The 16,442-nt window shown below is 36.1% G+C and overlaps 1 protein-coding gene across 1 annotated transcript in view; it reads left to right on the top strand.

The window, feature by feature from the left end:
• ARHGAP32 (Rho GTPase activating protein 32) overlaps positions 1–16,442 on the top strand; it is a 193,990-nt gene that overhangs the window by 13,637 nt on the left and 163,911 nt on the right. The window contains exon 2 of the mRNA XM_080817526.1: positions 5,533–5,641. Within this exon, the coding sequence (XP_080673652.1) occupies positions 5,533–5,641 (109 nt within the window). The remainder of the gene's footprint in view (positions 1–5,532; positions 5,642–16,442) is intronic.

Raw genomic sequence — 16,442 nt, forward strand, 5'->3', positions numbered from 1 at the left:
AGTTTTATCATGAGATTACAGCAGTTCAGTCCCATCATTAGGTTTAGTTCTGATTCTAGTTTTCTTTTCTTTCCATCACACCTGTAGTTACTTACTTCCAAGTCTTCAATCCCTCAGAGTCATCTGTGAGGGTTAGAAAAAACTTTTTCCAGTCTCCTGTTTATGTTGATATTTTGACTTCTTCCAGTGAATCAAATGAACGTTCTTAATGGCATCTAGAATGTTGAATCCTTTCCAGAACATTTTCAATTTACTTTGCCCGTAGTGAAGTAATTAACTTTCTATGGCAGCTAGAGCCTTATGAAATGTATTTTTTAAAATAATAAGACTTGAAAATTGAAAATAACTCCTTAATCCGAGGGCTGCAGAATGGGTGTTGTATTGACAGGAATGAAAACAACATTAATCCCATTGTACATCTCCATCATACCTCTTGCATGACTAGATGCATTGTCAATGAGCAGTAATGTTTTGAAAGGAATCTGAACAGTAGGTCTCAACACTGGGCTTAGAATATTCAGTAAACCATGTTATAAACAGATGTGCTGTCATCCAGGCTTTTTTTTTTTTTTAATATTACATTTACAGAGCACAGGCAGAGTAGATTTAGTATAATTCTTAAGGGTCTTAGCATTTTCAGAATGGTGAATGAATACTGGCTTCAGCTTAAAGTCACCAGCTGCATTAGCTCCTAACAAGAGAGCAGTCTGTCCTTTAAAGCTTTGAAGCCAAGCATTGACATGTCCTCTCTAGCTGTGAAAGTTCTAGATGGCATCTTCTTCCAATTTAAGGCTGTTTTGTCTGTATTGAAAATCTGTTGTTTAGTGTACCCACCATCACTAATTATCCTAGGTAAATCTACCAGGTAAGTTGCTACAGCTTTTGCGTTAGCACTTGCTCCTTCATTTTGCACTGTTATGGAGATGGCTGGCTTCTTTCCTTAAACTTCATGAATTAACCTCGGCTAGTTTCAGACACTTCTGTAGCTTCCTCCTCTCTCTAAGCCTTCACAGAATGGAAGAGAGTTAGGGCCCTGCTCTGGATTAGGCTTTGGTTTTAAGGGAATGTTGTGGGTGGTTTGATCTTCTATCCAGACCACTAAAATTTTCTCCATATGAGTGATAAGGCTGTTTTGCTTTTTTATCATCCATGTGTTTGTTTGAGTAGGAAATGCAAGAATTTTTCCTTTGCATTCATAACTTGGTTGTTTGGCATACAAGACCTAGCTTTTGGCTTATCCTGGCTTTTGAACAACTTCTCTACAAAACTTAATAATTTCTAGCTTTTGATATAAAGTGAGAGACATTTGGGGAAAAGAGGGGCTGCTTGGGTGGCTCAGTCGCTTAAGTATTTGACTCTTGATTTTGGCTCAGTTCATGATTTCAGGGTCGTGAGATCAAGCCCCGCATCGGGTTCCGTGCTGGGTGTGGAGCCTGCTGTAAGATTCTCTCTCTCCCTTGCCCTCTGCCTTTCCCTCCCACTCTCCTTCTCTAAAATAAATAAATAAATAAACAAATAAATAAATAAATGCATAAAGTGAGAGACATTTGACTCTTATTTTCACTTGAACACTTAGAGGCTATTTTAGAGTTATTAATTGGCCTAATTTCTATATTGTTTTGTCTTGGAATAGGGAGGTATGAAGAGAGGGAGAGAGATGGGGGGAACAGCTGGTTGGTGGAGCAGTCAGAACACAATGGCCAGTTGGTGGAGGGATCGGAAAAATGCATTTATTAGGTTTGGCATCTTATGTAGCCATGGTTGGTGGCATCCCAAAACAATTAATATGATAAAATCGGAGCTAATAGATCACAGATCATCATAACAAATACAATAGCCATGAGAAAGTTTGAAATACTGGAATTACTCAAACGTAACAGAGACACGAAGTGAACAAATGCTGTTGGAAAAATGGTGCTGATACCTTACCTTGACACAGGGTTGCCACAGACCTTCAATTTGTAAAAAATACAGTATCTGTGAAGTGTCATAGAGTGAAGAGAAATGAGGTATGCCTGTGATAATTTTCCATGTCTTACTCTTCCCAGTCCCTGGCAGCCACCAGATATACTTTTTGTCTTCCTGTGAATTTGATTTCTTTTTGGACATTTTATATAAATGCGATAATAAAACATATGGTCTTTTGTGTCTGAGTTCTTTCATTTAGCATGTTTTAACTGTTCGTTCTCATGGTAACATGAATCAGGATTTCATTCTTTTTGTTTTTATGGTTGAATAATATTTTGTTATGTAGATTGGTACATTTTGTTTGTCCATTCTTCAGGTAATAACCATTTTGGTTGTTTCTACTTTTTGTATATTATAAATAATACTGGTATGAATATTCATGTATAAATTCATGGTGGACCTATGTTTTTATTTTTCTTGGTTAAGTATCTAGAAATGGAATTGCTGAATTATATGGCATTTCTCTATTTAATATTTTGAGAAACTGCCAAACTTTTTCTACAGCGGCTGTACAATTTCAATTCCTACCAGCAATAAATGAAGGTTCCAGTTGCTCCACATGCTTGTTAACTAGTCTGGTCACTTTAATAATTATTAATAATGTGTTTGAATTGACTTCTACCACCTTCATACTTCTTTTTTAATTCATCTTATTCATTCTTTGTACTTTTATTCTTCCTTTCTCTGCTTTCTTCTGGGTTAATCAAGTATGTTTTATTCTGAAAGATTTTCTCTTTTTAGGTTTTTAGTTATACATTTATTTACTATTATTCTAACAGTTACTGTGAAGATCAAGCCGTATTCTTTTCTAAAATTGTGCTTATTTCATTTCCTAGCCAATTGAGAATTTCTGTACTAATTGACTGCATATGTCTCTCCTATACTTTGTGCTTTTTTATGTCTATTATAAAACTTACAGGGTACTGTTTTTATTTCTGTGTCAGTTTGTAAACCATTATTTACTTATACTTTCTCACTTCTTCCTTGTGCTTTTCATAAATTTCTGTAGTTTTCTGACTGAAGGCTCAGTTTCCTTCAGTCAGAAGAACTCTACTATTTCTTTTATTGTAGGTTTCTTGATGGTAAATTTTTTCAGCTTTTGTTGAAAATGACTTATTTCCCCTACTTTTTTTTTTTTTTTAATTAAGTGTACTCCATGCCCAGTGTGTGGAGCCTGAACTCCTGACCCTGAGCTCAAGACCTGAGCTGATACAAAGAGTCAGACACTTAACCAACTGAGCCACCCAGGCACTCCATTTTCCCTGCTTTTTTAATGGATGACTTAATGAATGATTTTTGAGGATTTTAGATTGGCAGTATTTTTACCTCTTACTATGCTGAAGGTTTACTCAATTGTCTTTTCATTTCCATTGAAATGTCCTCCTACATTGTTACCATTGTTGTCTTTGAAGTCAACCTGTCTTTTATCCTCTGGCTGCTTTTAAGAATTTCAATTAGTATTTTGTTTTTTAAGTAAATTTTGAGTATTTTAATAAGTTGTGAGTAAGATATGCCAAATTTTTTTTTATCCTGCTTAATGGACATTGGACTTTTTGAATCTCTACTTGATGACTTCTGAAAGTTTTGAAAACTTTTTAGCCATTATTTTTCAAATATTGCTGTTGTCTTGTTTTCTTTTTCATCATCTCCCTTGTCTCTAATTTTCTAATTTAGACATATTTGAGACCTTCTTAGTCAATTCTCATGTTTTGTGTTGTTTTGTGTATTTCTCTTTTTTCTTTGTGTGCGCCAGGGTGGATATTTTCTACTGAGCTGTCTTCTAGTTCACTAATTATCTCTTTAGCCATGTCAGTTGTTCTGTTAAACCCATCCAGTGACTTCTTAATTTCAGATGCTGCATTTCTCAATTTCAGGATGGGCATTTGATTGTTTTTCAGATTCCATTTGTCTCCTAAAATTCTTAATCTTTTCATCTAGTTTTAAAAAATGTTATTGAACATTTTAATCATAAATGTTTTTAGTTTTGATTTAAAACTTGATAAAACTTGGTGAGAATTTAACTGATTTCTTTTTACTAGCTTCTGTCTTCTTTCCTGCTTTGTCTAAGCAATAATTGCTTGCAAACCAGCTCATCGTGGAGAGTCCTGTCTTTAGTGTTTAGACTAGCTGGTTGCCTCAGTTTTCTGATATATCCGAGAAAAGTTATGATTTCTTAGGTTATCTTTCTTTTTGTCTTGTTTGGCTGGAAGCAGTGCTTTTTACAGCTTTCACTACATCATAAGCAGAAGGCAGAACTCCATCATAAGCATTTTAAAGTCCCTTTCTGATAATTTTAAAGTCTGAATCAAATGTGAGTCTCTGTTTTGACTTTTCCCCCAATTTTTGCTGATTTGTTTATGTTAATTAAAATTTATTTTTACTTTTTTTAAAGCATGCCTTGTAATGTTTATTGGATACTAGATTGGGTAAAATATTTGCAGAGGGTCTGTAGAATGTTATTTTCCTCTAAAGAGAGTTATTATTATTATTTTTTTTAACTGGCAGTTCTAATGCTACAAAGTCTTGGTTTTTGGATTTATTAGAGTTCATATATTGCTAGTTTGTCCTTACTCCTAAGGCATGGCTTTTCTAGAGTCTCAAGAGCCCAGGGTTTCTTTTCTTTTTTCAATGCTCCTCCATCTTGACAGTGCTTGCTTGCCAGCCTCCATCTCTACAGCATGACTGGGCTGCAGAAATGTCCTGTTGGCTCTTTAGTTGCCTATCAGCTGTTTTTGGATAGGTTTCTCAGCATCTTGTCCTGCATACTTGTAGGCTTCGGTATTAGTTAATGGTTTCAGGGGAATTTCCATGTAGATTTATGGGTTCTTTCTCTACACGTCTTTTTAGGGGTCATTTGTCACCCTGAAGCCCCATCTGCTTTGGCAACTGCAACTTACAACCTCTGCCAGCTTAGTCCAGTAAGCCTACAATATTATGCTTGGGCTTTATTTTCATTATTGATTTAGAAAATCTCTTATACAACAGTAATATTTAAATGTGGAATTTGCTTCATAGGCTCTCAGAGAATGTAGCCCCAGAACTCCTACTTGTATTGATTGATTTCCTGTGCCTTTAGAAAAGTTGTTTCATATGTTTTGTTTAGCCACCTTTGTTGTTCTTGAGAGTGTATATTCCTAGAATTTCTTAGGCTATATTCCTAGAATTTTACTAATCAATACACTGCTATATTCCTAGAATTTTATTAATCCTGGAATTTTACGAATGCTTAGCACAGTTCCATTAATATTGGTGGCTGTTGCAGATCTTTTCCAGGTTCCTACTATGTTAAACAGATAAAATCAGTCTTATATAGTAATTACCACAGACCATGAGAATTACAAAATTATTAACTTTACATTTATCTTTTGGAATAAAAGAGGGTGTTGGATCCATTAGGAAAGATACCTGAAGGCCAGAGCACAAATGGGGAATCAATACTAACCACTAAAGCTCTTAATTAAACTTCAAATTTGGCATAATTTTCTATTTTTTGAATTATAATTACTGGAAGGTTTTCATACAATTGGGACTTCTTACCATAATCTCTCATGTTTTTATCTCTAGGAAGATGAAGTCTTCGGTACATTCTGAAGAGGATGATTTTGTCCCAGAACTACATAGAAATGTTCACCCTCGAGAGCGGCCTGATTGGGAAGAAACACTTAGCACGATGGTAAATCAGTTTTATGCATATATATGTGTGTATAGTTTACTTCTGTAAGGAGAAGGAACTGATGAATCCTTATGAACTTTTTTAGTGTTGCTTTCTTATTTTATTCAGGAAGTAGCTATTGAGCAAATAATCTATTCTAAGCAATGTTTAAACTCTGGGCAGAGCCCTGAACAAAACACACCAGTTTCCTGCCTTCGTGTAGCTTATATTTTAATGGTTTAAGAGGAGAAGGAAATAATTAAGTATATAGTATGTCAAATGATGGTAGGTGCTATTGTAGAGTAGTGGGGTTACAGAGTGGTAGGATAGCGTGGGAAAGGATGGTTGGTAGCTTTATAATAGAGGCCACAGAAGGCCTCTGGGAGAAGGTAAAATTTGAGCAGAAGGATGTGAGGGAGTGAGTAGTGTGCTTATCTGGAAACATCATTTTAGGCATTGGAAGGACAAGTTAAAGGCTGTCGCATAGGAATAAAAAGTAAGCTGGAGGAAACGCAAGTAGGACATGTGGCTGAAATTGAACAAGCCAGCGGAGAGTAGACAGAGATGAGGCCAGAGAGTGGTTTGGGTGGATGGAGAGCAGATCATGTAGTTTCCTGTGGTACTTTATAAAGACTTTGGTTTCTTTGCTGAGTGAGATGGGAAACCATTGAAGGATTTTTGGCTGAGAAGTGACATGATCTGTCTTAAAATTGTAAAGGAAGTCTCTGATTTCTGTGAATAGGCTAAAAAGGGAGGCAAAAGAAGAAATAAGACCAGTTAGAAGGTTATTATTATAGGCGAACAGAAACAGTAGCTTGAACTGGAATGGTAGATATGGTGAAAAATGGTTAGTTTCTAGAGAGAGAGTTCTGCAGATAAAACCTACTGTTTTTGTGGATTAATGGGATGTTAGAGAGTGAGCTAAAGAGATGTTAAAGATGACTAAGTTTTTTGGCTTGATCAACCTGAAGAATGGAGTTACATTTACTGAAATGCTGGAAAAGCACTTTTTCTTCGGGATTGGGTAGAAAAATCCTGTGCATTGTAGTTTTCCACGTGATGGTTTGAGATACACATTTAATCTGTTACAACTTTTTGCGGTTTGGATCTGTTAATAAGAATGGTGAATGGGAGAAGATATTTGCAAATGACAGTACAGATAAAAGGTTGATATCCAGGATCTATAAAGAACTCCTCAAACTCAACACACACAAAACAGATAATCATATTAAAAAATGGGCAGAAGATATGAACAGACACTTCTCCAAGGAAGACATACAAATGGCTACCAGACACATGAAAAAATGTTCATCATCACTAGCCATCAGGGAGATTCAAATCAAAACCACATTGAGATACCACCTTACACCAGTTAGAATGGCCAAAATTAGCAAGACAGGAAACAACGTGTGTTGGAGAGGATGTGGAGAAAGGGGAACCCTCTTACACTGTTGGTGGGAATGCAAACTGGTGCAGCCACTTTGGAGAACAGTGTGGAGATTCCTCAGGAAATTAAAAATAGAGCTTCCCTATGACCCTGCAATTGCACTGCTGGGTATTTACCCCAAAGATACAGATGTAGTGAAAAGAAGGGCCATCTGTACCCCAATGTTTATAGCAGCAATGGCCACGGTCGCCAAACTGTGGAAAGAACCAAGATGCCCTTCAACGGATGAATGGATAAGGAAGATGTGGTCCATATACACTATGGAGTATTATGCCTCCATCAGAAAGGACGAATACCCAACTTTTGTAGCAACATGGACAGGACTGGAAGAGATTATGCTGAGTGAAATAAGTCAAACAGAGAAAGTCAAGTATCATATGGTTTCACTTATTGGTGGAGCATAACAAATAATATAGAGGACAAGGGTAGATGGAGAGGAGAAGGGAGTTGAGGGAAATTGGAAGGGGAGGTGAACCATGAGAGACTATGGACTCTGAAAAACAACCTGAGGGTTTTGAAGGGGCGGGGTGGGAGGGTGAGGGAACCAGGTGGTGGGTATTAGGGAGGGCACAGATTGCATGGAGCACTGGGTGTGGTGAAAAAACAATGAATACTGTTACGCTGAAAATAAATAAAAAATTAAAAAAAAAAAAAAGAACATAAAAAAAAAAAAAGAATGGTGAAATTCCTTTTGTGAAGAATAACATTTTACTTAATTGTATTAAAGTTAGTGTTTCTTATCACCAAAATTTGAATGTAAATATTCATGTCACTGATGATCTGCAATGAGATTTTACGTATTTGATTTTTGAAAATGCCTTTTCACTCAGGTATTGCCAAATACGTATCCCAACCAGTTCATGAGCATGTGATTTTAATTGAGCATATTTGTCTCTTGGAAGGCATTTATAGAATTCTCTTAGATTCTTCTCTTGATATTGACCTTTTAGCATAACATTATATTACAAACATCCCATTAAAGGTGAGGTTGAAGCTCCTCAATTGCAAAGTTAAATGGATTTTGCCGTGTGTACATTTTCTTTGTACTGATGATCCGAAAAACCTTGCTGGAACTGTAGTTTGACTTCAGAAAATATGTTCACTGCAAATTTTTGTGGTAATGGAGATCTCTCTTCTTGTTTTAGCGTTTGGTAGCTTGGAAAATATGTATGACAGCTCATGATTGTGATTCTAACGTTGATCACAGTGTTTCTCATAACTATGTTTTGCTTTGCAATTTTAGGTTAGATTCATTGAGAAATAGCATCAAATATGCAGCGAAAACTTAATTATGAAAACCATTTAGCATTTATTAACAGAGATCAAAAACAGGTCCAACTGAACTTTTTCTGTTTCACCCATATTTTTTACCAAAATTGGCATGAAGTGTCTTAGTAGATTCCACTTGCACTGAATGAATGTTTGTTGAATTTATTTCAGAACATTGTCAGCTGTAGTTGTCCTAGGCAGACTGTGCATGGGGTTAATTCTTCAGCCATTTTTTTTTTTAAAGATTTTATTTATTCACCTGACAGATCACAAGTAGGCAGAGAGGCAGGCAGAGAGAGAAGGGAGGAAGCAGGCTCTCCGCAGAGCGAGAGCCTGATGCGGGGCTCGATCCTAGGACACTGGGATCATGACCTGAGCCGAAGGCCACGGCTTTAACCCACTGAGCCACCCAGGCGCCCCCTTCAGCCACTTTAAAGTCGCATTGACTCCTTAGCAGCTTCACGGTATTGGTTACATTTGTTGACTCATCAAGAGTTAAGGGAAACCACTTGAAATCATTTTGCCTCATTTTCAAATTGACTCTTGATTTTGCTCTCAATGCCCTCAAGTGTATTCAAGCCTGTACTTACTGAAAGACTATTAGGCTTAAATCAGTTTGTTTTCTCTGGATTTCTTAGTCAAACATGATTTAATTGATTCACCATTAGCCAGTGGCTTCCTTGCTCTGCTGACAAGTGATCTACTTGGGAATTTACTCTGGATGCAGCCTTGTTTTTATTTCTGTGAAGAAATTTTATTTTTGTGTGATGCTTTATTTACGCACTTACTCCATTTTAGAGTTTTCTCACTTTTCAGATTGTTGTTTTCCTGTGAGTTGAGAATATTGTGATGAGTGCATAGTTTGGTGATGTTTGATCTATATTCTTTCTTTTAGCATAGCTGTAGTGTCAGCACATAATAAATACAGTTTTTTGCCATCTTATTTGATAACGAAACCCACATTCTCCTGTGTCTTAAAAGCATGACATTGGTAGTCCACTTATCTCTTCTTGGCTTATTTTTTATATGTTGTGTACAAATTAATGATTTTAAGCACGTGGTATGGTGATACATGGGGAACTTGCAATGCTGCTGAGTTCTAGCTTCATAGTACGGTGTATGGTGTGCTGCTGAGTAGCAGTATGAATTGATGTAACGTGAAAGTAGCCATAGATAATACATAAATGAGCGTGGCTGTGTTCCAATAAAACTTTTTTTATGGACACATTTGAATTTTATGTAATTTTCACATGTCATTAGATAATCATCCTTCTTCTTCCTTTTTTTTTTTGTTCCCCCGCACATTTAAAAATGTTAGCTTATGGACTATACAAAAACAAGCATTGGGCTGGGCTGGCCCAAGTTTTGGCCCCTGCCTTATATAATTGTAACTTACGATGTAAGGCTTTCTGAAACCTTTCAGATAGAAAAATAAAATAAAAATAAAAATAGAACCAAATGTTTCGATTTTACTTCTTATAGTATGTTGTTCATATCCAGGTCTTAATACTTCGTCTCATTCTAGTTAATTATGGATGTTTCTGTTTCCTTTTACTATATTGTGAGTTTTTGAGAAAGGAGAAAGATAATCTTGTATTCCTTTTATTGAAGGATAAAGTTTAAGAGGATATAATCATGACTCTCATACAAATATAAAATGAACACATGCCGAGGATATTTAACTCATTAACTAATGAAGGAGCCAGTCAAGTGTTACAACTCGATTCAAAGGAGATTTGGTTCAAAGGAGAATTCAGAGTGCCTTACTGTTAGAGATTAATCAAGCTAAAATAGATGCAAATGGATGCAAAAGCTGGCAAAACTCTTTAGTTCCACTAGACACAATTTGCATTTCTGTGGACAGGAATTATTTGTACTATTAGTTTTCTGCAAGTTAACTTCTCTGCAGAGATGGAAAATAGTCTCAGCAAAGACAAACCCCACACCCTCTGTCAGATCAATGAATCCCTAGAGGTACTAGCATCCCACTGAAAAAATACTCAGTACTCCGGCTCACTGTGAGTGTGTGGAAACACAACTCTTTTAATGATTTTGTATCCTGAAGATTTACTGAATTTTTTTATTAGTTCTGACAGTGGGTTTTTTTTTTTTTTTAAGACTTTTTTATTTGACAGAGAGAGAGGAAACACAAGCAGGGAGTGGGAGAGGGAGAAGCAGGCTTCCCGCTGAGCAGGGAGCCTGATGCCAGGCTCGATGAGGGGCTTGATGCGGGGCTTGATCCCAGGACTCTGGGATCATGACCCAAGCCGAAGGCAGACGCTTAATGACTGAGCCACCCAGGTGCCCCAGTTCTGACAGTATTTTGTTGGAGTCTTTAGGTTTTTGTATATAATATGTCGTCTAGAAATAGTTACAGTTTTACTTCTTCCTTTCTGATTTGTAGGCCTTTTATTTCTTTTTCTTGCTTAATTGCTCCCGGTAGGATTTCCAGTACTATTTTGAATAGACATGATGAGAGTGGGCATCCTTGTCTTGTTCCTGATCTTAGAGGAAGAGCTTTTAGCTTTTCATTGTTGAGTATATTAACTATGGGCTTGTCATACAGGGCCCTTACGTTGAGGTACATTCCCTGTATATCATCTACATTGAGAGTTTTTCTCATAAATGGATGTTTAATTTTGTCAGATGCTTTTTCTGCATCTAGTGAGATACTTATATGATTTTTATCCTTCATTTTGTTAATGCGGTATGGACATTGACTGATTTGTGGATATTGAACCATCCTTTGATCCCTGTATGAATCACACTTGACCATGGTGTGGGATCCTTCTAATGTACTGTTGGATTCAGTTTGCTTAATATTTTGTTGAGGATTTTGCTTCTATGTTCATCAGGGATGTTGTTCCATAAATTACTTTTTAAGTATGTATATATTTAGAGTTTGTGTGTGTGGGGGGGAGGGCAAAGGGAGAAGGTGAGAGAATCTCAAGTTAACTCACACTGAGTGAGGAGCAGGGCCTGATCTCATGACCCTGAGGTCATGACTTGAGCTGAAACGATGCTTAACCGACTGAGCCATTCAGGTGCCCCTGTAATTTACTTTTCTTGTAGTGTCCTTGTCTGCTTTTGATATCAAGGTAATGCTGGCCTTTTATAATCAGTATGAGGGTGTTCTGTCTTATACTTTGGAATAATTTAAGAAGGGGTGGTATTAATTCTTCCTTAAATGTTTGGTAGAATGCAGTCGTGAGGCTGTCTGATCCTGGATTTTTATTTGTTGGGAGGTTTTTGATTACTGGTTCACTTTCCTTACTGATAATTGATCTGTTCTAAATTATTTTAAAATTTAAACAATAAACCCTCCGGTAGCACCCTATCCTTTTGTGAGTTATGATTTATTTATTACTCTTCATAAATGTATAACTAAATATAATATAAGCATTATAAAAAATCTAATAAAAAAACTACAGTTTTTCTAATTGTTAAGTGAAATAATTATTTGCAATTATTTAGCAGTGAAATCGTTTAGTGAAAAAAGTTAGGATCTTAAACAGATAAGATAAAAAACCTGAAGAGAGAATCTTTAACCAGTTCTGAATATTTTAAACACTTAACATCATACTCCTTCATGTTTTATTGTGTATTTTATTTTTAGTATTGATTATATCAGTATTCTCAGAATGGATCCTGTTAATTCTCAAGGGTTTTTTGTTTTGTTTTGTTTTGTTTTTGGAACAGTTTCTCACTTGAGGTTTTTTTTTTTTTCCCACTAAAATCGGCATGTTTAAGGCTTATGGCTAAAGCAGGTCATACTGTATCTAGTAAAGAAGTTGTTACTAATAAAATAAAATCAGTGGCCCTTGGTGAAAATGCTCTTAGATGCTGACAACTAGAGCTCTGAAAATTCAAACAAGTTACAAATGTTGAATTTCCAAAATATCAAAAATTTTACAGGGAGCCTGGGTGGCTCAGTGGGTTAAATCCGCTGCCTTCAGCTCAGGTCATGATCCCGGCGTCCTGGGATCGAGCCCCACATCGGGCTCTCTGCTCAGCAGGGAGCCTGCTTCCTCCCTTCTCTCTCTGCCTGCCTCTCTGCCTACTTGTGATCTGTCTATCAAATAAATAAATAAAATCTTTAAAAAAAAAAAAATTTTACAAAGGAAGATAACAAGTTAATGCTCAATGTTGTTAACATGTGTGTGTGCCTCCGCACATGCCTTCCCCTTTCCATTTCTCCTAAACACACATGTGTGTGCTTGGCTCACATGCATACACGTGTGCTCTCTCCCATATTCACATACTTTCTCTCTCACACATGTGTAATCACAGCCACAGTGTTCCTGTAGGGTTGGCTGGCTCTTTTCCTCTGCCTCTCTTCTTCCACCTGCTAAATGCAGGCATACCTGTGGGGTCTGTATTTTGTTTCTTTATGCTTGTTTCTTCCACTCTTTACTGTTCCTGCAGATCGGACTATCATCTCTCTACCGACGACTTCCATGTCCGTGTCTCTTGCTCTGTAAGAGTTCATTTCCCACTGGAAGGTTCTGTAGAAACTCTGACCTATAGATGTTCACTAAATCTCAGCTTTCCTCCTCCCAGAAATGAGTTTCTTCCTTTTAACTTGACGGTTTATGTTAGTAATACTAACTTCATTCCAGTCACTCAAGTTCAGAATCCTTGCATTTGTTGTAAATCATTTTGCTCCAGTCATGTGGCCTCCTCACTCTTTCTCAAATATGCCAAGTATTCTCTCACTTCAGGGCCTTTGCATTTGTGTTCTTTTCTCCTGGAAAGTGCCTTCTCTAGGTGATCTGCAAAGCTTGCCCAGCTCCTCCCTTCTGGTCTCTTCAAATGTTCCAGTAAAGTGCTGCCTTTACTCACCCTCTTAGGAGAAAGCCCTGCCTCCTCTCTGCCTTTTTTACTGGCTTTCATTTTCTCCAAGTAAATGTAATTTGTGTCATTATTATCTTTCTTTTCCATTAGATTATAAGCTCCTTGAGTACAGGGACTTTGTCACTTCTGTTTACTGTTTCATCCCCTGTGTCTGGCATAATAAATTCTTAGTAAATATTTTTTTGAATGAATGAAATTGTCATTCTCTGGACAAGTAGTACCACTGAATTCTCCTGCTTTATTATCTCATTTGTTAGATGTTAATATGAATTTTCTTCTTTCTTTTCTTTTTCCTTTTCTTTTATTTTTCTATTCTCTCTCTCTTTTTTTTTCTCTTCCCTCTTTTTTTTTAAGATAAAAGTGAGACCATTGGTACATTTTTCTTAGACTTTTCAAAAGTAACCTTTGTATTGGACCATTTCCCCCGTCTGTTGCCTACTTTCTAAAGAGGAACGAGGATTGATTAAAACAGCTGGATTATTTCTTCCTGAATAATCTTGAGGAAGAGGTAAATTTTGGAGGAGGTGTGTATTTTGTTTATTGATCCTTTATTAATACTTGTCCACTCTGTTTGGTACTTAGACTGGTTCCTTTTACCCATTGAGCTATAAAAAAAACTGCAGTTTGAATAAAAGAAATAAGAAGTCTTTGCAAATGTTCTTTAAATGAATGTCTAGCTCTCCTGTTACTGCATGATATTTAACAGTGTATTTTTGACTGTTGGGTGAATTTTACTTATAACTCAGAGAAACTGAAAATGTTTATCATGTCCCAGTCTTCAAAAACTGAATGTTTTGTTTAGTTTTGCTTTCTGAATAATCACAAATGCAACCATTGATTAATATGCAAAGCCCAGGTTTTGAATTCCTGCCAGATATATTCAGAACTCTTCAATAAGCAACTCCAAACCCACCGCATTCCATGGTGCATCCTTTTCTGGCTGAAGATTGTGGGAATTCTCTGGCATGAATCAAGCGGCATTAATTATTGAAGATAATTAACATACTGCTGGGAGTTCTGAGATATGTATTAGGTGAACCATAGGAAATTGTTAGTTTTATAGGTTAAACAAGTTCAAAATTGGCCGTTTTATAAGGTTAAGCCTAAAAATCTTTTGAACAGTTGGACTGGCTCAAACTGGGTATTTTGTTGTTAATTGTTAAACTGAGAACTACTGTTGACAACACAGGTTTGAACTGCGCAGATCCACTTATATGTGCATTTTCTTGGATAAATACAATATGGCACTGTAAATACATCTTCTCTTCCCTGTGATTTTCTTTTTTTTTTTTTTTTTTTTTTTTTTTTTAAAGATTTTATTTTTTTATTTATTTGACAGACAGAGGTCACAAGTAGGCAGAGAGGCAGGCAGAGAGAGAGGAGGAAGCAGGCTCCCTGCCGAGCAGAGAGCCCGATGTGGGGCTCAATCCCAGGACCCTGGGACCATGACCTGAGCCGAAGGCAGAGGCTTTAACCCACTGAGCCACCCAGGTGCCCCTGTGATTTTCTTTATAATGCATTTTCCCCTAGCTTCCTTTATTGTAAGAATACAGTATATAACACATACAACATGCAAAATGTGTGTTAATTGACAATTTATGTTATTGTTAAAGCTTCTGGTCAGTAGTAGGCTATTAGTTAAAATTTTGGGGAGTCAAAAGTTAACTCCATTTTTAAGTGTGCAAAGGGTCAGTGTCCTTTAATCCTGTGTTTAGGGTCAATTGTACATTCCAAATATTGTGCTATTTAAGGCATTAAGTGATCTGGTTATTACTTTTACTAAAACAATTTATTAGATAGCTTTTCAAAATTTTTTTTTAACTTAGGAAACACTCAGCGAGAAAGTACATAAAACATGCAGTTGGAAGTGTAATGATTCTTAACAGATCTCAACTGGAGTGTCATGGATAGTCTAGAATCTTGCTGTTTCTTTCTTTAATAGAAGTTTCCCAGTGAAGTGTCTCCCTCATTTGTGGTTCTCTCTTCCCTTCTGCTATTCATTTGTTCTTACCCTGCCTTATTTCAGAAAGAGCTATAATACATATTTAAATATTACATGCAAATTTTTATTAGTAGATCTGGTGTACAAAATTCAAATGTAGAAACATACAAGTATCATTTTCTAGCAGCACTGAAGACTAGCAATAATTTACCTGAATAAAGTCCTTATAAAGGTAATAGTATACTGTTTTTAGATTTTCCTATATCATTTTAGTGATATCGTTCAACATAATATATGATAGATTTAGCAGATTCAGCTTTTCTGTAGTATTGGGTAATTATTATTACTTTTCCCCTTATTGTCTTTTGTTCCTTTGTAAGAAAGGGAATAATACTTAGATCAATTAAATTTTAATAGCTTCTATAAACATGTTTCACTTCAGAGATTTGTTCCATGTGTGTCTTATGGTGAAACTGTGGTTGAGTATGGACACTGGCAGTCCCATTTGCCTTTCTTGACAGAATGGATTTCATATTCAAATCTTGATTTTTCAGTTATGTGTATGGTAATGCATATGTATATGTATAAATCATCCTTGACTTAGATGGGATCACGTCCTGATAAGCCAATTGTATGTTGAAAATACTTTAAGTTGAAAATGCATTTTTGTTGAAAATGCATTTGATACTTCTAACCTACTAAATGTTATAGCTTAGCCTAGTCTATCTTAAACATGCTCAGAATACTTACATTAGTCTATAGTTGGACAAAATTATTTACCACAAAGCCTTTTTTATAATAAAGTGTTGGATATCTCAGTGGATTTATTGTATGGCATTTTACTGAAAGTGAAATACGGAATGGTTGTATGGGTGCAGAATCATTGCTTTTCCACACGGTCCCATTGTTGGCTACGAGCTGTGGCTCACTGCTGCTGCCCGGCATCACTAGAAAGTATGGTACTATATATTGCAAGCGCAGGAAAAAGTCAAAATTCAAAACTTAAGAGTATAGTTCCTATTGAATGTGCATTGCTTTTGTACCATTGTAAAGTCAAAAAGTTAAGTAAAACCATCTCAAGTTGGTGACTCTCTGTATATGTATACAGTTCTACCAACATAGAGATAGCTCCTATGATTTTTTTTCCCATTTAAGAGGCCAAATATTTTTCCCTTTACTACTATATTTAAGCAGAAGTGTTACTTTTCATCATCATTATGAAAAAACATTATTTATAACCTTAATCTAAAGCTGTTGCGCCCTCCCTCAAATTCTGAATACAAATAATAAAAAAATAGAATAAATAATAT

The sequence above is a fragment of the Martes martes genome, assembly GCF_963455335.1.
Source record: "Martes martes genome assembly, chromosome: 10".
Lineage (NCBI taxonomy): Eukaryota > Metazoa > Chordata > Mammalia > Carnivora > Mustelidae > Martes > Martes martes.